Source organism: Salmo salar, chromosome ssa19 (assembly GCF_905237065.1).
Source record: "Salmo salar chromosome ssa19, Ssal_v3.1, whole genome shotgun sequence".
Lineage (NCBI taxonomy): Eukaryota > Metazoa > Chordata > Actinopteri > Salmoniformes > Salmonidae > Salmo > Salmo salar.
In genome coordinates, this window is record NC_059460.1 from 34,936,818 (window position 1) to 34,960,993 (window position 24,176).

Sequence of the window (24,176 nt, forward strand, 5' to 3'; positions counted from 1 at the left end):
GAAAGCTCTATATATACTGCTCCAAAAAATAAAGGGAACACTTAAACAACACATCCTATATCTGAATGAAAGAAATAATCTTATTAAATACTTTTTTCTTTACATAGTTGAATGTGCTGACAACAAAATCACACAAAAATAATCAATGGAAATCCAATTTATCAACCCATGGAGGTCTGGATTTGGAGTCACACACTAAAAATTAAAGTGGAAAACCACACTACAGGCTGATCCAACTTTGATGTAATGTCCTTAAAACAAGTCAAAATGAGGCTCAGTAGTGTGTGTGGCCTCCACGTGCCTGTATGACCTCCCTACAATGCCTGGGCATGCTCCTGATGAGGTGGCCAACTCCTGGACAGTCTGTGGTGCAACGTGGCGTTGGTGGATGGAGCGAGACATGATGTCCCAGATGTGCTCAATTGGATTCAGGTCTGGGGAACGGGCGGGGCCAGTCCATAGCATCTATGCCTTCCTCTTGCAGGAACTGCTGACACACTCCAGCCACATGAGGTCTAGCATTGTCTTGCATTAGGAGGAACCCACGGCCAACCGCACCAGCAAATGGTCTCACAAGGGGTCTGAGGATCTCATCTCGGTACCTAATGGCAGTCAGGCTACCTCTGGCGAGCCCATGGAGGGCTGTGCGGCCCCCCAAAGAAATGCCACCCCACACCATGACTGACCCACCGCCAAACCGGTCATGCTGGAGGATGTTGCAGGCAGCAGAACATTCTCCACGGCGTCTCCAGACTCTGTCACATGCTCAGTGTGAACCTGCTTTCATCTGTGAAGAGCACAGGGCGCCAGTGGCGAATTTTCCAATCTTGGTGTTCTCTGGCAAATGCCAAACGTCCTGCACGGTGTTGGGCTGTAAGCACAACCCCCACCTGTGGACGTCGGGCCCTCATACCACCCTCATGGAGTCTGTTTCTGACCGTTTGAGCAGACACATGCACATTTGTGGCCTGCTGGAGGTCATTTTGCAGGGCTCTGGCAGTGCTTCTCCTGCTCCTCCTTGCACAAAGGCGGAGGTAGCGGTCCTGCTGCTGGGTTGTTGCCCTCCTACGGCCCCCTCCACGTCTCCTGATGTACTGGCCTGTCTCCTGGTAGCTCCTCCATGCTCTGGACACTACGCTGACAGACACAGCAAACCTTCTTGCCACAGCTCGCATTGATGTGCCATCCTGGATGAGCTGCACTACCTGAGCCACTTGTGTGGGTTGTAGACTCATGCTACCACTAGAGTGAAAGCACCGCCAGCATTCAAAAGTGACCAAAACATCAGCCAGGAAGCATAGGAACTGCGACGTGGTCTGTGGTCACCACCTGCAGAACCACTTCTTTATTGGGGGTGTCTTACTAATTGCCTATAATTTCCACCTGTTGTCTATTCCATTTGCACAACAGCATGTGAAATTTATTGTCAATCAGTGTTGCTTCCTAAGTGGACAGTTTGATTTCACAGAAGTGTGATTGACTTGGAGTTACATTTGTGTTGTTTAAGTGTTCCCTTTATTTTTTTGAGCAGTGTATATTTTTATTTTTTTGTAAATTAGCAAGCATTTAAAAAAAACTGTTTTTGCTTTGTCATTATGGGGTATAGTGTGTTGATCAATGGGGAACAACTATTTCATGCATTTTAGAGTAAGGCTGTAACGTGTCAAGGTGTCTGAATACTTTCCAAAGACGCTGTGTGTGTGTGTATATATATATGACTACTACTACTACTCGTGTCCCCAGTTGCCATGGAGATCCCCGAGCCCCGTGTACAACACAGTAGCAGCAGCTGCCTCAGTCTGTTCTCTCTTCTGAGTTATAATCGTGGCTTTTTGTTTTATGACAGGATGGGTACCATCATCTGTGTGCTTCTGTCAGGCACACAGCGGTCCACACACTGTGTGTAATGACAGTGTTTGTAGCATCTTCCACTCTGGGTATAATTCATCTATAATTCATCTTGTTTCAGTCCTGCTGCTGCAGCTCTCTCTCCTCCTCTCTCTCGGCTCTCTCCTCTGGCGATAGGCGGCTCTCTCCTCCTCTCTCTCGGCTCTCTCCTCTGGCGACAGGCGGCTCTCTCCTCTGGCGACAGGCGGCTCTCTCCTCTGGCGACAGGCGGCTCTCTCGTCTGGCGACAGGCGGCTCTCTCCTCTGGCGACAGGCGGCTCTCTCCTCTGGCGACAGGCGGCTCGATCTCTCACCTGATGGCAAGCAGAGCTGTGCCTGTCGCATCATGTCTCTGCCTCAGTGGATCAGTGTACCGTGATAACAGCTGTGCTGAATCAACATGCTTCAGTCCCAGTCTGTCTAGTTATCTGTTTCATGGAGGCTGTCTCTGTTCTGTGAGGGGTTCCATGGTCAATTTAACTAGAGACCCTCCCTGTTGGCCTGGTGCCTGTACTGCAGAGGGCTACAATTGATTGTTTGGGTGTGTGTGTTCGACAACCCTGCAATTCTCTTCTCTCTCTGTATATAGCCAAGTTATTACCTGGTACCCCCTGTATATAGCCAAGTTATTACCTGGTACCCCCTGTATATAGCCAAGTTATTACCTGGTACCCCCTGTATATAGCCAAGTTATTACCTGGTACCCCCTGTATATAGCCAAATTATTACCTGGTACCCCCTGTATATAGCCAAGTTATTACCTGGTACCCCCTGTATATAGCCAAGTTATTACCTGGTACTCCCTGTATATATTTGCCTCGTCAGGGAGAGGTTGAAATGTCAGTGAAGGAACTTGCCAGTTGGTCAGCACATGCTCAGAGTACATGTCCTGGTAATCCGTCTGTCCCCGCGGCTTTGTGAATGTTGACCTGTTTAAAGGTCTTACTCACATCGGCTGTGGAGAGCGTGATAACACAGTGATCTGTCTGTAACCCTGTCTGTAACCCTGTCTGTAACCATGTCTGTCTCTGTCTGTCTCATAGACTATGCAGTATCTGTAACCTTGTCTGTCTCTGCCTGTCTCATAGACTATGCAGTATCTGTAACCCTGTCATTGCCAACCTCTGTCTGTCTGGTCCCTGTTCTCAGCTGTAAGCTAGTTCACGTTGTGTCTCTCTGGTCCCTGTTCTCAGCTGGAAGCTAGTTCACGTTCTGTCTGTCTGGTCCCTGTTCTCAGCTAGTTCACGTTCTGTCTGTCTGGTCCCTGTTCTCTGCTGTCAGCTAGTTCAGCAAGTTCACGTTCTGTCTGTCTGGTCCCTGTTCTCTGCTGTCAGCTAGTTCACGTTCTGTCTCTGCCTGTCTGGATCCTGTTCTCAGCTAGTTCACGTTCTGTCTCTCCGTTCATAGTATGCAGGTCAGGATGTCAGTGACCTTCCAGGCTACATCTTCTCCCACATGATCACGTCATGAGGTTGATTTGTAACCTATCGTATTCTCCTCTCTGCCCCAACAACACATTACGCTATAGGACAGTTCAGTAGAGACTCCAGCCTGGTAATACTGAGCACGGTGTGACTCACAACAAAACAGCAGGCATCAATCATTCAGAACCTGCAGGCAGATGGGCTTTCAGGAACAACTTTGGGACAGATTCCACTATCATGACTGAAGTAAAATTAGTTGAAAAGAAGTAGGAAACATCTTTCACATTTTAAGCTACTTTAGCCAATTGTTTAGGTGACTTTCCTGATACACAGGACAGGAGGCCTCAAATGTAGACCTCTCCTATGTTCAGGACAGCTGGCTGCAGACAGTGTTTCAGGATTATTTTGGGGATTCATTCCAATATTTTGGCTGGAAAAAACTTGCAGGCAGGCAAGCTTCATACTGTTGCATTACTACTGATATCAACTGATTAGGTCGTGTTTCTCTAGCGTGACACACCTCAAGTTCATTTTAGCGTGACACACCCCTACACATTTTGGGACAAATTCCAGTATTTTGGCTTAAGTAGTAATGTAGAAATGTCAGTCTGACTGTAGTAGGAACACCCCTACACAGCACATAGTGTTGTCAGTCTGACTGTAGTAGGAACACCCCTACACAGCACATTGTGTTGTCAGTCTGACTGTAGTAGGAACACCCCTACACAGCACATTGTGTTGTCAGTCTGACTGTAGTAGGAACACCCCTACACAGCACATTGTGTTGTCAGTCTGACTGTAGTAGGAACACCCCTACACAGCACATAGTGGTTAGTCTGAGTCCATACATTGGATTTCTTGACCCCTGCAGGCAGTATTTTTAACTGTGACTACTTTTCATTCTGACTGTGAGAATGGCGTAACTCTACACACAGGGCAACGCTGTTGCATCATGGAACCCTCTTGTATTGCTACATTTACATTTTACATTTACGTCATTTAGCAGACGCTCTTATCCAGTGCGACTTACACCAAGTCGTTAGGTAGTGCTGTTTTGGCTCTGCACCAGAACAGCGCTGAGACGTTGTGTTATGAGTAATCCTGTGATTTACTGCTGTTTCTGTTTCACTATGACACGGCTCTACGCTGACATTTGTGACTCGTTTCTGGAAACTCGGCGTATGTCACAACTTCACAGGAGAGCTGTTTGAAGGTAATTCTTTTAAAATATATTTTCTTTTTATCAAAATGTTATACATTTTTGGGGGCAGAAATGCATTCTGGAACACGTGAACTTTCATGTGCCTTAATAACAAACGTGTATGCCATCTGTAAATATGAATACAATTGTTAAATTACGAGCCTAGTTGGTTCAACCACAGAAAGTTAGCAACCTTCCCACTAGCCATGATTGGCTGAGATAATGAGTGGGCTGGACATGCCGAGAGAGGAGTTTGGATTTGTCTGCCATATAGAAGGCTGCTGTCTATTGGAGCTGGTCAGTCTGTGTTGGTAATGCTGTCGAACGCAGCTTTAAAAAAAAAATGTATCGTGTAGTGGAACTGCATAAGTGTTGCTCTCCACTTTCTGAAGGACCAAGTTTTGAAATCAGTGGAATTAGTCTGATAGCTAAAGAGATGGAGAAAACCTGTCTCCAGATTACATCTTCAAACTAAGGGCAACAGTTGTATGGCGTCCGTGACCGGGAGACACATCCATCATGTATGATGATGTATACAGGTAAGATAGTCTAGGTAGCTACATTTTCAGATATTACACGTTTCTAATTTTGACAAAGTGGTTTCATTTCAAGCTAAAGTGTACTGTTAGCTAACTAGATGACGTTAGCTGACTGGCTCCCTAGATAAAGTTATGTGTATGACTTTATTATTAGTATCCCAGAACCGTTTGCTTTGCTAGTTAGAGCCTGGTTGGTTAGCTCCCAGCAGGTTCATGCAGGATCGTAGTGCCAAATCATGTCATTATGTTCATTGTTGTTTAACTAGCTAGCGTTAGCTGGCTGGTTCGATAGCTAACATGGCGTGGTGTGTGTGTGTGTGTGTGTGTGATCTTACACGTTGTTTACCTAGCTAGGTTTGTTGTTTACCTAGCTAGGTTTGTTGTTAGTTGTTTAGCTAGCTAGCTAGCTAGGTTTGTTGTTAGTTGTTTAGCTAGCTAGCTAGGTTTGTTGTTTAGCTAGCTAGCTAGGTTTGTTGTTTAGCTAGCTAGCTAGGTTTGTTGTTTACCTAGCTAGGTACATGTCTTAAGCTAAAGTGTACAACACCCGTTGAATATGGCCGGTGTCAGTAAACGTCGGCAAAAAAGCGTAATGACATTGTTGCCTTCAGAGCTGGTTAGGCTGTTTTCATGTTATCCAGAGGTAAACTAATCATCGGCCAGAGAGTCAAGTACAGTGTATGATGTACCATTTTATAGCTCTGAGTCTCTACTTTTATCCAATGTAAAAAAACACAACTTGAAATTTTGCAACATAAGACCAAATTCAGGTGGTGAGTCACATTTTTTTTTTTTTTTACAAGGAGTACTCTAGACAGGAAGTGATTAGCTTGTTCTACTGTAATCAATTACTCCCATCAATATTGTATAGAAATAAATGGAACCAGGACAGTAACTGTGGCAATGCGTACTGTTTGCATTCTTCTAAATGACAAACCTAATTGAATCTAGAGTATAGAACATATACTAGTGGATAGATGACATCCTGTAGTATCCATTTATCATCTCCTTGTGGGACAATGTTTACGGTGGATGACCAATACGACTGGATCATGGATCATTTCAACGAATCATCACCTCACGAGTAGTTCTACTTAGTAACGGGTTGGCTTTGATTTGAGTTGATAGCTAGACTGTCAAATCCACATTTTGGATTATGGCCAGCGACTTTTCCAAAGAGTGCTTTACTCCACTCCAGCCAGCGACTTTTCCAAAGAGTGCTTTACACCACTCCAGCCAGCGCTTGGCGTTACGCATGGTGATCTTAGGCTTGTGTGCGGCTGCTCGGCCATGGAAACCCATTTCATAAAGCTCCCGACTAACAGTTATTGTGCTGACGTTGCTTCCAGAGACAGTTTGTAACTCGGTAGGAAGTGTTACAACCAAGGACAGACGATTCTTATGTGCTTCAGTACTCGGTGGTCCCGTTCTGTGAGCTTGTGTGGCCTACCACTTCGCATGATCTGTTGTTGCTCCTAGACGTTTCCGCTCCACAATAACAGCTCTTGCAGTTGACCGTGGCAGCTCTAGCAGGGCAGAAATGATTCCATGTATTGTTGCAGATTTACCACAGACTGAAAGTGATTTCTCACACACCACCCACACACAGTTGCTTTTTGAATACCAAGGTGGAGGTGCTTGTTGTGCAGTTTAATGGCTGTTGTATCTCTGTCTCTCTGTCTCTCTCTCTGTCTCTCTCTCTGTCTCTCTCTCTGTCTGGCCTGTTGTATCTCTGTCTGGCCTGTTGTATCTCTGTCTGGCCTGTTGTATCTCTGTCTGGCCTGTTGTATCTCTGTCTGGCCTGTTGTATCTCTGTCTGGCCTGTTGTATCTCTGTCTGGCCTGTTGTATCTCTCTACATCACTCTCTCTGTCTGTCTGGCCTGTTGTATCTCTGTCTGCAAACCTGACTGGTCAGTGTCAAGAAGATTTGTTCTGAGGTAGATAACGAGAGCGTTGGTCAGAGACGGCACACTCAGTTGTTTTGGTAAGAAAATAAAGAGATACCAGTGTTTCATTTTCAGAGGAGTCGAGTGTTGGTTTCTTGAGGAGGGGAGCAACTCAGGCCATGTTGAAGTCAGAGGGGAAGCAGCCAGTGGTCAGGGATGAGTTGATGAGGGAAGTGAGGAATGGGAGAAGGTCTCCAGAGATGGCCTGGAAAAGGGAGGCAGGTTTAGGGCAGAGCGGGTGGCCTGACTTCACTAATCACACCATTTCATCTGGAGAGAGTTGGGGTGAAAGAGAGGTCAAGGCGTCACATTCTGTGTCAGTGGTACTAGTGGATTTAATAGGTTGTATTGATCAGAGACCTGGAGAGGGGTTGCCATGACATTAGAAGATGAACAGCCTCTAGCAAAGATGAGGTCAAGTGTATTGCCTGCTTTGTGAGTTGGAGGAGACTAAGAAAAGGGTGAGTCGAGGAGGAGGAGGTGGGAGGAGGTAGTGGAGGAGGTGGGAGGGGGGAGGAGGTGGGAGGAGGTGGGAGGAGGTGGAAGGAGGTGGTGGTGGAAGGAGGTGGGAGGAGGTGGTGGTGGGAGGAGGTGGTGGTGGGAGGGCGAAGGAGGTGGTGGGAGGGCGAAGGAGGTGGTGGGAGGAGGGGGAAGGAGGTGGTGGGAGGAGGGGGAAGGAGGTGGTGGTGGGAGGGGGGAGGTGGTGGTGGGAGGGGGAAGGAGGTGGTGGAAGGTGGAAGGAGGAGGTGGAGGAAGGAGGAGGAGGAGGTGGAAGAAATGAATCAAATCATTGTGAAGCAGAATTCACCAAGCGTTGGGTTGTTCACCCACTAATAGGGAACGTGAGCTGGGTTTAGACCGTCGTGAGACAGGTTAGTTTAACTTCAGCTATCTTCCTTGATTGTTACCTTAAAGTCAATTCTCATTAAAATGCCACCATACTGATAATCTAAAAGAAACTACGTCAGGAGGTTGAAGTCATCCTAGTACAGAGAGGGGTGAGCCATGGTCAGGAAATTGGCTTATCAAGGTGCCAAGCTCATTGAGGAACTCTTTAGTAAGGGCACCTGGTGGGCTAGATGACAACAATGTTCAGCTTGAGTGGACAAGTGACAGTGATGATATTGACAGCATGGAATTCAACTGAGGAGATGGACAGGTGAGTCAGGGAGAAAATAATCTCAATTTAGGTGAAATGAGCAGCCTTGTGAATTCAGGTATTCAATTTGTCATTTAACTTTTTTTTAATATAATGCAATCGTATATTAATTTTCTAATGGTATCGGGTATTTTGTTTTACAGTTTTGTGTTAAAATAATATTTCTGGGGTCTTATCTTTACAACATGTAAAGTTTTCATGAGCTGAGATATAAGATCCCAGAAATGATCCATTTGCACAAAAAGCTTATTTATCTAAAATGTTGTGCCCAAATTTGTTTACATCTCCGGTAGTAAGGATTTCTCCTTTGCCAAGATAATCCATCCACCAGACAAGTGGGCCATATCAATTAGTTGATTAAATAGCATGATCATTAGACAGGTGCACCTTATGCTGAGGACAATGTGCAGTTTTGTCACACGACACAATGATACAGATGTCTCAACTTTTGAGGGGGTGTGCAATTGGCATGCTGACTGCAGGAATTTCCACCAGAGCTGTTGCCAGAGAATATAATGTTAATTTCTCTACCATAAGCCGCCTCCAACGTCGTTTTAGAGGATTTGGCAGAACCTCCAACTGGCCTCACAACCACAGACCACGTGGAACCACGCCAGCCCAGGACCTCCACATCTGGCTTCTTCACCTGCGGGATCGTCTGAGACCAGTCACCCAGACAGCTGATTAAACGGAGGAGTCTTTCTGTCTGTAATAAAGCCCTTTTGTGGGGAAAAACTCATTTGGATTGGCTGGGCCTGGCTCCCAAGTGGGTGGACCTATTCCCTCCCAGGCCCACCCATGGCTGTGCCCTTTGCCCAGTCATGTGAAATCCATAGATTAGGGCCTAATGAATTTATTTCAATTGACTGATTTTTCTTACATGAACTGTAAAATTGTTGAAATTGTTGCATGTTTTTGTTCAGTATATGAATACGTTAACATAAATGGGTGGAACGGTTTCAATCACCGAAAACTTGCTCTGTCTAGGCCTACCTGCACTCACCTGTGTTGTCTAGACTGCCTCCTTAATTACTGTTGTCATGTTCTGTTGCATAATTTAACAAGTGTGTCAATAGCAGGAAACCCTCAGATAAAAAATCAACAGCTTGGCTCTAGATTACACCTCTATACATACGTTACATTGTTTGTGAGATCAGACATAATATCACTATAATGCCTGTGTTCATTTTTGGAAGTTGCTATCATTTCAGGGCATCTAATTTGTAAACATTTCAATAATCTTAAATTGTTACTTTTTTCAATTCGACAAATGAACACCCATCAAAATAAAGTTGTGTTATGTTCTGGCACGTGCTCTCTAGCCAACAGAGACAGTGTGGGTAGGCTACCTACAGTTCCTTCAGGTAGTATTCACACCCCTTAACTTATTCTACATTTTGTTGGTTTGTCTGAATTCAAAATGGATTAAATATTTTAAAAAATCTCACCCATCTTTACCCAATACCCCATAATGACAAAGCTAAAACATATTTATAGAAATTTTAGCCAATTTATTGTAAATGAAATGATGAAATATCTCACACCTCTGAGTCAATACTTTGTGGAAGCATATTTGGCTGCTGTTACAGCTGTGAGTCTTTCTGGGTAAATCTAAGAGCTTTCCACACCTGGATTGTGCAAAATTTGCCCTTTAAAAAAATATATATTTTAAAAACTCTTCAAGCTCTGTCAAATTGGTGGTTAATCATTTTCATGTCCTGCTATAGATTTTCAAGCAGATTTAAGTCACAACTGTAACTCTGCCACTCAGGAACATTCACTGTCTTCTTGGTAAGCAACACCAGTGTAGATTTGGCCTTGTGTTGTAGGTTATTGTCCTGCTGAAATGTGAATTCATCTCCCAGTGTCTGGTGAAAAGCAGACTGAACCAGGTTTTCTTCTGTGCTTAACTCCATTCCATTTCTTTGTTATCCTGAAAAACTCCCCAGTCCTAATGATTACAAGCATACTAATAACATGATGCAGACACCGCTATGCTGATGAGTGGTATTCAGTAATGTGTTGTATTGGATTTGCCCCAAACATAACACCTTGTATTCAGAACAAAAAGTTAATTTCTTTGTCACATTTTCAACAGTTTTACTTTAGTGTCTTGTTGCAAACAGGAAGCATGTTTTGGAATATTTATTTTCAGTACAGGCTTTCTTTTTTTCACTCTGTCATTTAGGTTAGTATTGTGGAGTAACTACAATGTTGTTGATCCATCCTCAGTTCTATCACAGCCATTAAACTCTGAAACTGTTACAAAGTCACCAATGGCCTCATGGTGAAATCCCTGAGCAGTTTCCTCTTCAGCAGCTTAGTTTGGAAGGACCCTTGTATCTTTGTAGTGACTGTGTTTGATTTGATTTGTGTATTGATACACCATCCAAAGTGTAATTAATAACTTCACCATGCTCAAAGGGATATATGCAGTTTAAAAAAAATAAAAAAATTAATCTACCAATAGGTGCTCTTCTTTGCGAGACATTGGAAAACCTCCCTGGTCTTTTGTGGTTGAATCTGTGTTTTTGAAATTCACTGCTCGACTGAGGGACCTTATAATTATCTGTATGTGTGGGGTACGGAGATGAGGTAGGTAGTCATTTTAAAAATCATGTTAAACACTATTTTTGCTAACATAGTGAGTCCATGCATGTTATTATGTGACTTTTACTCCTGTATTTATGTGGGCTTACCATAACAAAGGGCTTTAATACTTATTGACATTTCAACTGTCCATTTTTATATTCATTTGTAAACATTTCTAAAACATAATTCCCCCCCCCCCCCCCCCCGACACTGGTTAGTCTGGCTCTTGAAGTGTGTGCTCCTGTAGTGTGTGCTATTGTTTTGATGTTGGGCCCCACAGATCTTAGCTCTTCTTTCCTGATGTTTAATTGCCAATTTGAAAGGCGTTTTTTCATTTGATCAAAGGGATAATTGAATCAGGGATAACACCCTCAATGAGAGACCGCATGACCCTGCTTCCCAGGTCAGGATCTAACAGGGAATGGCTAAACCCGGCTAAAACACAGTTAGCACTCTTACTGTAAAACTTAGTTAACTGCACTGTACTGTAAGGCTAGCCTAGTTACTGTAAAACACAGTTAACACCACAGTAACTGAAGTTAGTTTCTGTAAGACCCAGTACTGTTAAGACAAAGGCCTCTGATGGGTGAAGAAGTCTTGAGGTTTTTGTTGACCTCTGAATGTTGTAATACACAGAGGAAGGATGTTGAGTCACTACATCATGCTGTGAACTGTCAAACAAAACAGTTGGCCCTGCTCTGCTGTGTGGACCTGACAACCCATTCACTCCCTCTATCCCCATGTCTGGCAGAGCAGGGCTATCACCACGACTAAGGTAGTCACATGAATAATGTAGCAGAGCTAGACAGGAGGTAGTGATGCTGCTAAAGTCAGGTGGCTTGTCTTTCTCCGCTCTTCCTGGTTTGGAAAGTCCCACCTGTCATATGCTGAATGTCAGGCTCTGGTGTTGTGCTGCTACAGGACACAGTATCTATCCATCTCTGCTACATCTGACTTAATGAGCTCCCTAGTGGATACGGTGAGACATGGTGACCTAATGATCTCCCTAGTGGACATGGTGAGACATGGCGACTTAATGAGCTGCCTAGTGGATACGGTGAGACATGGGGACCTAATGAGCTCCCTAGTGGATACGGTGAGACATGGTGACTTAATGAGCTCCTTAGTCGACATGGTGACTTAATGAGCTAGCTAGTGAACATGGTGACTTAATAAGCTCCCTAGTGAACATGGAGACATGGTGACTTAATGAGCTAGCTAGTGGGCATGGTGAGACATGGTGACTTAATGAGCTCCCTAGTGGACATGGTGACCTAATGAGCTAGCTAGTGGACATGGTGAGACATGGTGACTTAATGAGCTAGCTAGTGAATATGGTGACCTAATGAGCGAGCTAGCTAGTGAATATGGGGACCTAATGAGCTTGCTAGTGAACATGGTGACCTAATGAGCTAGCTAGTGGCCACGGTGAGACATGGTGACTTAATGATCTCCCTAGTGAACACGGTGAGACATGGTGACTTAATGAGCTCCCTAGTGGACATGGTGACTTAATGAGCTAGCTAGTGAACATGGTGACCTAATGAGCTAGCTAGTGAACACGGTGAGACCTGGTGACTTAATGAGCTAGCTAGTGGACATGGTGACCTAATGAACTAGCTAGTGAACATGGTGAGACATGGTGACTTAATGAGCTAGCTAGTAAACATGGTGAGATGTGGTGACTTAATGAGCTAGCTAGTGGACATGGTGACTTAATGACCTAGTTAGTGAACATGGTGACTTAATGAGCTAGCTAGTGGATACGGTGACTTAATGAGCTCCCTAGTGAACATGGTGAGACATGGTGACTTAATGAGCTAGCTAGTGAACATGGTGAGACATGGTGACCTAATGAGCTAGCTAGTGAACATGGTGACCTAATGAGCTAGCTAGTGAACACGGTGAGGCATGGTGACTTAATGAATTAGCTAGTGAACACGGTGAGACATGGTGACTTAATGAGCTAGCTAGTGAACACGGTGAGACATGGTGACTTATTGAGCTAGTTAGTGAACATGGTGAGACATGGTGACTTAATGAGCTAGCTAGTGGATACGGTGACCTAGTGAGCACCCTAGTGAACATGGTGAAACATGGTGACTTAATGAGCTAGCTAGTGAACATGGTGACTTAATGAGCTAGCTAGTGAACACGGTGAGACATGGAGACTTAATGAGCTAGCTAGTGAACACGGTGAGACATGGTGACCTAATGAGCTAGCTAGTGAACACGGTGAGACATGGTGACTCAATGAGCTCGCTAGTGGATTCGGTGAGACATGGTGACTTAATGAGCTAGCTAGTTAACACGGTGTGACATGGTGACTTAATGAGCTAGCTAGTGGACATGGTGACCTAATGAGCTAGCTAGTGGATATGGTGAGACATGGTGACTTAATGAGCTAGCTAGTGGATATGGTGAGACATGGTGACCTAATGAGCTAGCTAGTGGACACGGTGAGACATGGTGACTTAATGAGCTAGGTAACCCTGTATCCTAACTCTGCGAGGTACCCCTGTATCCTAACTCTGCGAGGTACCCCTGTATCCTAACTCTGCGAGGTACCCCTGTATCCTAACTCTGCGAGGTACCCCTGTATCCTAACTCTGCGAGGTACCCCTGTATCCTAACTCTGCGAGGTACCCCTGTATCCTAACTCTGCGAGGTACCCCTGTATCCTAACTCTGCGAGGTACCCCTGTATCCTAACTCTGCGAGGTACCCCTGTATCCTAACTCTGCGAGGTACCCCTGTATCCTAACTCTGCGAGGTACCCCTGTATCCTAACTCTGCGAGGTACCCCTGTATCCTAACTCTGCGAGGTACCCCTGTATCCTAACTCTGCGAGGTACCCCTGTATCCTAACTCTGCGAGGTACCCCTGTATCCTAACTCCGCGAGGTCTCTAAGATCCCCTCGTACCTTCAACACTTATGGTTGGACATTTTAAATTGGGAGATACCAGAAACACAGGAACAGCAATTAGGAACTCTCTATTTTGTTCTTTGACCTCAGTGTGTATATCTTCTCCCCTCTCTTCTCTCCCCTCTCAGGTCAGTCTTCAGTGCCTGGAGAGTTTCCTGTGTCTTTTCCACTGTGTCCGCCACCTCCACAGCAGCCATGGCAACAAGGATGCTCTGAAGTTCTGGTAAGGTCTTTCTGAACCTCCTCACTCAGATGAAAGGCCTATGATCCGAGAGCTGGCTGACACCCCGCCAGAGGGTGTTAGATGTTTTATTAAGGCTTTGTTCAAACAATTGGTACGTCCCTTTTAGAAAAGCTGCAGAATAGACAGGTTTTAGATGCGTTTCTCTCCAGTTAGCTGAACTGCTGGGCAGGCAAAGGGCTACAGTAAAGGAAATTAGCTGATCTACTGCAGGACTATAGTTGGTGTGACTAATGTGTAGGCTACTGAAATGGTTTAAAACACACTTTTTTTTTTTTGGATGGTCTGCAATTTTGAAAATGCCTATTTCTCAAAGCTAATGCGACCCCTGAAGACAAGGCTGATGGATATTTGTCTAACCACCCTGTTACACAACATGTTTGTCTGTAACCACCCTGTTACACAACATGTTTGTCTGTAACCACCCTGTTACACAACAGAAGTCTGGATGTTTGCCTGTAACCACCCTGTTACACAACATGTTTGTCTGTAACCACCCTGTTACACAACAGAAGTCTGATGGCTGTTTTTTCATAGTCTGGTCTTAGAATAGACTACTACTAAGGAGCCTATATAAGTTGTGTAACCTTTTTTATTTAACTAGGCAAGTCAGTTAAGAGAGAATTCTTATTTACAATGACGGCCTCCCCCGGGCAAACCCGGACGACGCTGGGCCGATTGTGTGCCACCCTATGGGACTCCCAATCACGGCCGGTTGTGATACAGCCTAAAATCGAACCAGGGTCTGTAGTGACGCCTCTTGCACTGAAATGCAGTGCCTTTGACCGCTGTGATACAGCCTGGAATTGAACCAGGGTCTGTAGTGACGCCTCTAGTACTGAGATGTAGTGCCTTAGACCGCTGTGATACAGCCTGGAACCGAACCAGGGTCTGTAGTGACGCCTCTAGTACTGAGATGCAGTGCCTTAGACCGCTGTGACGCAGCCTGGAACCGAACCAGGGTCTGTAGTGCCGCCTCTAGCACTGAGATGTAGTGCCTTAGACCGCTGTGATACAACCTGGAACCGAACCAGGGTCTGTAGTGACGCCTCCAGCACTGAGATGCAGTGCCTCAGACCGCTGCACCACTCGGGGAACCCACAAGTTACACATCCATGACATATCTGTTTTTATACATGTATTCAGTGTAGGTTATTCCAATCAGATCGGCTTGTCACTTCCCATGATAACATTAGACTAGGATCAGATGAGCGGAGTTACAGAAGACAGAGACTGTACCTAACAGTATCTATGTTATAGACATGGTACCTTCCTCTGTTTAACTTTCTAACACTCCTAATCAACTAAGGTTTATGTGCTTGATTTGTTTTGTAGATATTATCTGCAATTTTGATTTTATTTTCTGTAAAATTTTCTTTGGCAGGAATTCTATAAATGATCCTGTCCAGTGTTTCCACCCTAGCCTCTTCTTTATTTGGTTTATTTGGTCTTTAACTGTAGAATCTCGTGTTAACATATCTCTCATCCTTCATTATGAGCCAGTCAGCCGATCAATGCTTGAGACTTTCAATGTAATTAACATGGGAGTTCAGCTTGTTGGGTGATAATTAGTGGAAGCCACTCCGTAACATCTGGTTTGAATAATACATTGAGTCTGAATGTGTCCCGCTAATGAGTCTCATTGACACTGATGTGTCCCAAATGGCACCCTATTCCCTATAAAAAGTAGAGCGCCTTATAGGGAAAATGGTGCCGTTTGGTACACTGCCACCATATAGGGGAAATGGTGCCGTTTGGTACACTGCCACTATATCGGGTAAATGGGGCCGTTTGGTACACTGCCACTGACAGCCCTGTTATGCCAGTTTGACCAACAGGTGCAAAAGTGGACATTTTTTATAATATTATTTTACGTTACCTTTTTGATTACTACCAAAACATTCACTTCATTTTAATTCTGCAGTATACTTGTTTAAAGTATTACCAACATAACTTCAATAAGGAGGCTCTTGCCCTAAAGTAAGTGTTTTCTAAAAGTGACTCTTATCTGAGAGAGTGACTAACCATCTTGACTGTGGTAGTTTAGTTTGACACAGTTAATACTCTATCTCAAATGAAATACAATTTTATTTTATTTGTCACATGCGCCAAATACAACAGGTGTAGACCGTACCGTGAAATGCTTGCTTGGCCACGCAATTGTGGGTGAACAGGGAGTACAGGAGGAGAATGAGCACGTACCCCTGAGGGGCCCCCGTGTTGAGGATCAGTGTGGCAGATGTGTTGCTGCCTACCCTCACCACCTGGGGGCGGCCCGTCAGGAAGTCCAGGATCCAGTTGCAGAGGGAGGTGTTTAGTCCCAGGGTCCTTAGCTTAGTGATGAGTTTTGAGGGCACTATGGTGTTGAACGCTGAGTTGTAGTCAATGAACAGCATTCTCACATAGGTGTTCCTTTTGTCCAGGTGGGAAAGGGCAGTGTGTGTGTGATGTGAGATTGATAGATAACACACACACACACACACACACACACACACACACACACACACACGCGTGGACTGGCGTAAATGTGTATTGGAAGGCTCCGTAGCCTAGTGGTTAGAGCGTTGGGGTGGCAGGTAACCGAAAGGTTGCTGGATCGAATCCCCGAGCTGACAAGTTACAAAATCTGTCATTCTGCCCCTGAACAAGGCAGTTAACCCGCTGTTCCCCGGTAGGCTGTCATTGTAAATAAGAATTAGTTCTTAACTGACTTGCCTAGTTAAAGGTTAAATAAGGTAGAGGCTAGTGTTGTGTAGTAACATATGAAGCGGTGTGTAACTCTATGGTGGCAGAAAGAGGATTTGTTGTGAGGAAGTGAGAAGTGTCACCTCAAGGTGTGTTGGGGAACTGAAGTGTTTTTAGCTGGACCTGTTTCAAGAAATCCTCTCTCAATATCAGGCTCTCTTTCCCTAATCATTTTCCTGCGTTATATTTGCATCCAGTTGTCAAATAGCTTCATTTCCTTTTCAAGAACGTATATTGTAAGTAATAACTTTAACAACGTATGTTGTAATAATCTGAATGAATGTAATGTGAGAATGCTGTGTGTCTGTGGTAGGGACCTCCATCATCCTGGGTGGTAGAGACCTCCTCCATCATCCTGGGTGGTAGAGACCTCCTCCATCATCCTGGGTGGTTGAGACCTCCTCCATCATCCTGGGTGGTATACTGTGGGGTGGAGACCACCATCATCCTGGGCCACATATTCAGGACCAGACTGGTTAATGACAAGGCTAGCTTTAGTCTCTCTCTCTTTAGCTTCTCTTTCCAGTAATCCACTCGGTGCCATTGGGCTAGTGTTGAGGCCCGGGGGGGGGGGGTCTAGTGTTGATACAGTACGTGGTCCAGGGCTAAAACTAGAATTTTGGAGGGTCCAGACTGGTTGAAGACGAGGCTAGAAATCCGTCCAGAAGTGACACCATATTCCCTATAGTGCAGTACACTACCAGGGATTTTTCTTCCATTGAAATCCTTGGGAAATCCTTAGAAACACCTGAAGCCATATTTGGGGACGCTTAAGTCCAAACCGTGTGTAAAAAAAAATATATATATATTAATGCTTTCTGTATAAACTTAAATGACTAAAACCAGATGTAGAAAAAATACACTGAACCAAAATAGAAACGCAACATTCAACATTTTACTGAGTTCTTAGGGCTAGTCGACAGCTTCCGGTGAAATTGGAGGGCGCGCAATCCAAATAAATAATCATAAAAATTATGGATATTAAACATCCACATCAAAATATTTTTCAACCAGCACAGGCTTTGTGAAATCACAAATAGAGATTTAAATATTCACTTACTTCTTGAAAATCTTCCTCTGATTTGCAATCCAAAGGGTTATTTAAACATTTCTACACACTTGAAAGTGTTTTCTATCCAATGGTACCAATTATATGCATATCCTGGCTTCTGGGCCTGAGTAACAGGCAGTTTACTTTGGGCACGTCAGTCAGACAGGAAGTGGAGAAAAATAGACCCTAGCCTGAAGTTTAAGGAAATCAGTCAGTTGAAATAATGGTATGCATAACCCCACCTCCACCAGGGGGCACTCTGTTCCTGCCTGCCTGCCTGCCCATACCATAACCCCACCTCCACCAGGGAGCACTCTGTTCCTGCCTGCCTGCCCATACCATAACCCCACCTCCACCAGGGAGCACTCTGTTCCTGCCTGCTCATACCATAACCCCACCTCCACCAGGGAGCACTCTGTTCCTGCCTGCCTGCCTGCCTGCCCATACCATAACCCCACCTCCACCAGGGAGCACTCTGTTCCTGCCTGCCTGCCTGCCTGCCCATACCATAACCCCACCTCCACCAGGGAGCACTCTGTTCCTGCCTGCCCATACCATAACCCCACCCCCACCAGGGAAAACTCTGTTCCTGCCTGCCCATACCATAACCCCACCTCCACCAGGGAGCACTCTGTTCCTGCCTGCCCATACCATAACCCCACTATTTTTTTTTTTATTGTTGTTTTTTAAACCAGGCAAGTCAGTTAAGAACAAATTCCTATTTACAATGATGGCCTACCGGGGAACAGTGGGTTAACTGCCTTGTTCAGGGGCAGAACGACAGATTTTTACCTTGTCAGCTCAGGGATTCGATCTAGCAACCTTTCTGTTACTGACCCTGTTCAGTAATTTTAAAATAATATAATCTGAGAACTAACGATCACCAAAATAAAAACTTACCGGGTGAATAAAAAAAGTGAATGATTTTAGCAGTATTGATTTAGTTATTATGTTTGAGCAAAAGAACACATCATTAACCGGGGCAGATTGCCTGGAATACAGGAAATTAGATTTAAAACTGCAACATTTTCTATCAGCTGTGCAGACGAGAGGATGTGAGGGGAGCTGGAGGGGAGTGAGGAGCGCGGCTGGAGGGGAGCGTGCGGCTGGAGGGGAGTGAGGAGCGGAGTGAGGAGCGGAGCTGGAGGGGAGTGAGGAGCTGGGCATGGCTGGAGCGGAGTGAGGAGCGGAGCTGGAGGGGAGTGAGGAGCTGGGCATGGCTGGAGGGGAGCGGAGCTAGAGGGGAGCGAGGAGCTCGGCGGGGCTGAAGGGGAGCGGGGCTGGAGGACAGTGAGGAGTTGGGCGAGGCTGGAGGGAAGTGGAGCTGGAGGGGAGAGAGGGGAGGGAGTGGGGCTGGAGGGGAGCGTGGAGCTGGAGGGGAGGGGAGCGCGGAGCTGGAGGGGAGTGGAGCTGGCTGGGAGTGGAGCGGGGGGAGGTGAGGTAGTGGGGCTGAAGGGGAGCGTGGAGGGGAGTAGCGGAGGGAGGGGAGCTGGAGGGGAGGGAGGAGCGGAGCTGGAGGTGGGAAATAAAGGAAGGGAGCTGAGTTCTCTTTCGCTCTGGTGCTGCTCAACCACAAGCTCTGACCATGCTCATGTCCTTCATCACTGTTCTTTTAATTAGGCCTTTTCTGTTGGATTTATTTAGCCTGCCCCACCAATAATGTGCAGAGTTGTTGACATGAGTCCACCAAGAAGTAGGTCCCAGCCTGTGTAATTGATGGCAAGAAAATGAATGATCCCAATGCACCAGAGACCGTTTCTAATCAGGCTATTGGACAAACAGAAGTAGAGTCAGAGTCTGGAACAGAATTAAAGGCAGAAGTAGAGTCTGGGACAGGGTTGAAGACGGAATCAGAGTCTGGGACAGGGTTGAAGACGGAATCAGAGTCTGGGACAGGGTTGAAGACGGAATCAGAGTCTGGGACAGGGTTGAAGACGGAATCAGAGTCTGGGACAGGGTTGAAGACGGAATCAGAGTCTGGGACAGGGTTGAAGACGGAATCAGAGTCTGGGACAGGGTTGAAGACGGAATCAGAGTCTGGGACAGGGTTGAGGACGGAATCAGAGTCTGGGACAGGGTTAGTTATGTAAAATGTGAGCGACAGTTACAACTGAATTATCTGATCATCAAAACAGAGATGCGAACAAAAAAAATGGCTGAATCTTTTTGGTGAACGTCAGGAACCAAATTGCATCGGTGAAAGAGCCGTTCATTTGGCTCCCTGATTTACAGACTGCTCATACTGGTTTTGAGCTCAAAACAACGATTATCTGCAGTTCAGCTGTAAAATAATTCTCTAAAGAATCCTCACTGCAGAAAGAGTAAATAGTGACCAGAGTCCGATCTGGTCTGTTTTTCAGGCGTTTCACCATCTGACGTCATGGTAACCAAACGCTTGGCTCGCTGAAAAGACTCTGAATGTCCATCACCATTTCTGACTGCTCAACTCCGCTCACAACCTCTGGTGCTAATTGGCCAACCGCGCCCCCTGTCGCGCCCCCTGTCGCGCCCCCTGTCGCGCCCCCTGCCATGCCCACCACCTACGCCCATTTTTTGATCCAGGAAAAAAACGGACTACTTTTGACCCAAAGTAGTGCACTTAGGATGTAGACAATAGAATAGGGTGCAATTTGGGACACAAGCCTCAGTCATACATTCCGGCTGGTTGATAACAAAGCTTAGCGTTTTTACTTTCTACTTTGGTTTAGAGGACGAAGACATGAACACAACACAGGTTTCTAAATGTCTAGCTGTTTTGCTGCTCTTAAGATTTTTACCTCCAAGGCTGTGGATATTTACGGATTTTAGGATGAGAGGGTTCAAAGCCCTTAATCTTGAACTCAGGAGATGTGATGATGCCGTTTCTATTTTCAGTTCATTTGTTCTTCAGTTTGGGATGCGGTGGTCTAGTGGGATTTTATGTGTCAACAACTCTAAACACATAATACACACCGAATTGTAGATGTTTATTTTGTGAGAAACCTATTTGAGAACATGTGAAGAACAGAGCTGTCATGTCACTTTACTGTAAGGAAATTACACAGTTCAGCTGGCATACTGTGTTACCTACTCTCTTTCTGTCTCTCTCTACTGTCTGTCTCCGCAGTCTGTCTCTGTCTGTCTCTCTACTGTCTCTGTCTCTCTCTCTACTGTCTCTGCAGTATGTCTCTCTCTCTACTGTCTCTGCAGTATGTCTCCCTCTCTACTGTCTCTGCAGTATGTCTCTCTCTCTCTACTGGCTCTGCAGTCTCTCTCTCTCTACTGTCTCTGCAGTATCTAACTATCTAACTGCAGTGTCCAATTTACAGTGGCTATTACAACAAATAAATACCATGCTATTGTTTGAGGATAATGCGCAACAGCAAAACACTCATCACAGCAACTGATTTGATACATTCACCTCTGAAGGTAAATAATGTACAGTTGAAGTCGGAAGTTTACATACACCATAGCTAAATACATTTAAACTCAGTTTTTCACAATTCCTGACATTTAATCCGAGTAAAAGGTCCCTGTCTTAGGTCAGTTAGGATCACCACTTTATTTTAAGAATGTGAAATGTCAGAATAAAAGTAGAGAGTGATTTATTTCAGCTTTTATTTCTTTCATCACATTCCCAGTGGGTCAGAAGTTTACATACACTCAATTAGTATTTGGTAGCATTGCCTTTAAATTGTTTAACTTGGGTCAAACGTTTCGGGTAGCCTTCCATAAGCTTCCCACAATAAATTGGGTGAATTTTGGCCCACTCCTCCTGACAGAGCTGGTGTAACTGAGTCAGGTTTGTAGGCCTCCTTGCTCGCACACACTTTTTCAGTTCTGCCCACAAATCTTCTATAGGATTGAGGTCAGGGCTTTGTGATGGCCACTCCAATACCTTGACTTCGTTGTCCTTAAGCCATTTTGCCACAACTTTGGAAGTATGCTTGGGGTCATTGTCCATTTGGAAGACCCATTTGCGACCAAGCTTTAACTTCTTGACTGATGTCTTGAGATGTTGCTTTAATATATCCACATCATTTTCCGTCCTCATGATGCCATCTATTTTGTGAAGTGCACCAGTCCCTCCTGCAGCAACGCACCCCCACAACATGATGCTGTCACCCCCGTGCTTCACGGTTGGGATAGTGTTCTTCGGCTTGCAAGCCTCCCCCTTTTTCCTCCAAACATAACGATGGTCAATATGGCCAAACAGTTCTATTTTTGTTTCATCAGACCAGAGGACATTTCTCCAAAAAGTACGATTTTTGTCCCCATGTGCAGTTGCAAACCGTAGTCTGGCTTTTTTATGACGGTTTTGGAGTGGCTTCTTCTTTGCTGAGCGGACTTTCAGGCTATGCCGATATAGGACTCGTTTTACTGTGGATATAGATACTTTTGTACCTGTTTCCTCCAGCATCTTCAAGGTCCTTTGCTGTTGTTCTGGGATTGATTTGCACTTTTCACACAAGTACGTTCATCTCTAGGAGACAGAGCGGTATGACGGCTGCGTGGTCCCATGGTGTTTATACTTGCGTATTATTGTTTGTACAGATGAACGTGGTACCTTCAGGCGTTTGGAAATTGCTCCCAAGGATGAACCAGACTTGTGGAGGTCTACAATTTTTGTCTGAGGTCTTGGCTGATTTCTTTTGATTTTCCCATGATGTCAAGCAAAGAGGCACTGAGTTTGAAGGTAGGCCTTGAAATACATCCACAGGTACACCTCCAATTGACTCAAATTATGTCAATTAGCCTATCAGAAGCTTCTAAAGCCATGACATCATTTTCTGGAATTTTCCAAGCTGTTTAAAGGCACAGTCAACTTAGTGTATGTAAACTTCTGACCCACTGGAATTGTGATACAGTGAATAATAAGTGAAATAATCTGTCTGTAAACAATTGTTGGAAGAAATACTTGTGTCATGCACAAAATAGCTGTCCTAACCGACTTGCCAAAACTATATTTTGTTAACAAGAAATTTGTGGAGTGGTTGAAAAACTAGTTTTAATGACTCCAACCTAAAATGTATGTAAACTTCCGACTTCAACTGTACTTTCAGTAATCTTGCTCTGATTTGTCATCCTGAGGGTCCCAGAGAGAAAGTTTTGTTTGAAATTCAAATGTAGGAACTGGGTTCTGCTTTCTCTGGCTCCACCCCATGTAATCTGATTGAAATATGTCTTTATTATGGTCACATACCCCAGTATCTCTACTTGCACATTCATCTTCTGCACATCTACCATTCCAGTGTTTAATTGCTATATTGTAATTACTTCGCCACCATGGCCTATTTATTGCCTTTACTTACCTCATTTGCTCTCACTGTATATAGACTTTTTGTTTTCTTTTGTTCTACTGTATTATTGACTATGTTTATTTATTCCATGTGTAACTCTGTGTTGTTGTATATGTCGCACTGCTTTGGTTTATCTTGGCCAGGTCGCAGTTGTAAATGAGAACTTGTTCTCAACTAGCCTACCTGGTTAAATAAAGGTGAGATAAAAATATACTTGGCAGGAGGTTGGGAAGTGCAGCTCAGTTTCCACCTCACTCGACCTCAACGCAATTTAGATAGTTTAGGATGAGTTGGACCGCAGAGTGAAGGAAAAGCAGCCAACAAGTGCTCAGTATATGTGGGAACTCCTTTGACAGTTGGAAAAGCATTCCAGGTGAAGCTGGTTGAGAGAATTCCAAGAGTGTGCAAAGCTGTAAACAAGGCAAAGGGTGGCTACTTTGAAGAATCTAAAATCGCAATTTGTTTGCTTTTAACACTTTGTTTGGTTACTACATGATTCCATATGTATTATTTCATAGTTTTGATGTCTTCACTATTATTCTACAATGTAGAAAATAGTAAAAATAAAGAAAAACCCTTGAATGAGTAGGTGTATCCAAACTTTTGACTGGTACTGTAGTTGTAAACTGAGTGGGACCAGTAACTTCCTGACTGATGTCCTCTCTACATATGAATGTAAACTGAGTGGGACCAGTAACAGTAACTTCCTGACTCATGTCCTCTCTGTCTGTAGTTCTGATATGAGTGGGGCCAGTAACAGGATGTTCTGATATGAGTGGGACCAGTAACAGGATGTTCTGATATGAGTGGGACCAGTAACAGGATGTTCTCTCTGTCTATAGTTCTGATATGAGTGGGACCAGTAACAGGATGTTCTGATATGAGTGGGACCAGTAACAGGATGTTCTCTCTGTCTATAGTTCTGATATGAGCGGGACCAGTAACAAGATGTTCTCTCTGTCTATAGTTCTGATATGAGTGGGACCAGTAACATGATGTTCTCTCTGTCTATAGTTCTGATATGAGTGGGACCAGTAACAGGATGTTCTGACATGAGTGGGACCAGTAACATGATGTTCTCTCTGTCTATAGTTCTGATATGAGTGGGACCAGTAACAGGATGTTCTGACATGAGTGGGACCAGTAACATGATGTTCTCTCTGTCTATAGTTCTGATATGAGTGGGAC

At 44.8% G+C, this 24,176-nt stretch overlaps 1 protein-coding gene across 3 annotated transcripts in view; it reads left to right on the forward strand.

Annotated features, from left to right (window-relative positions):
* lyst (lysosomal trafficking regulator) overlaps window positions 1-24,176 on the forward strand; it is a 220,625-nt gene that overhangs the window by 9,634 nt on the left and 186,815 nt on the right. For 2 of the 3 annotated variants that reach the window (XM_045702248.1, XM_045702249.1), the window contains exon 3: window positions 13,801-13,895. In XM_045702248.1, the coding sequence (XP_045558204.1) occupies window positions 13,801-13,895 (95 nt within the window). Of the gene's footprint in view, window positions 1-4,331; window positions 4,525-13,800; window positions 13,896-24,176 lie in introns of those variants that run through there. The other variant, XM_045702250.1, reaches the window with a different exon arrangement.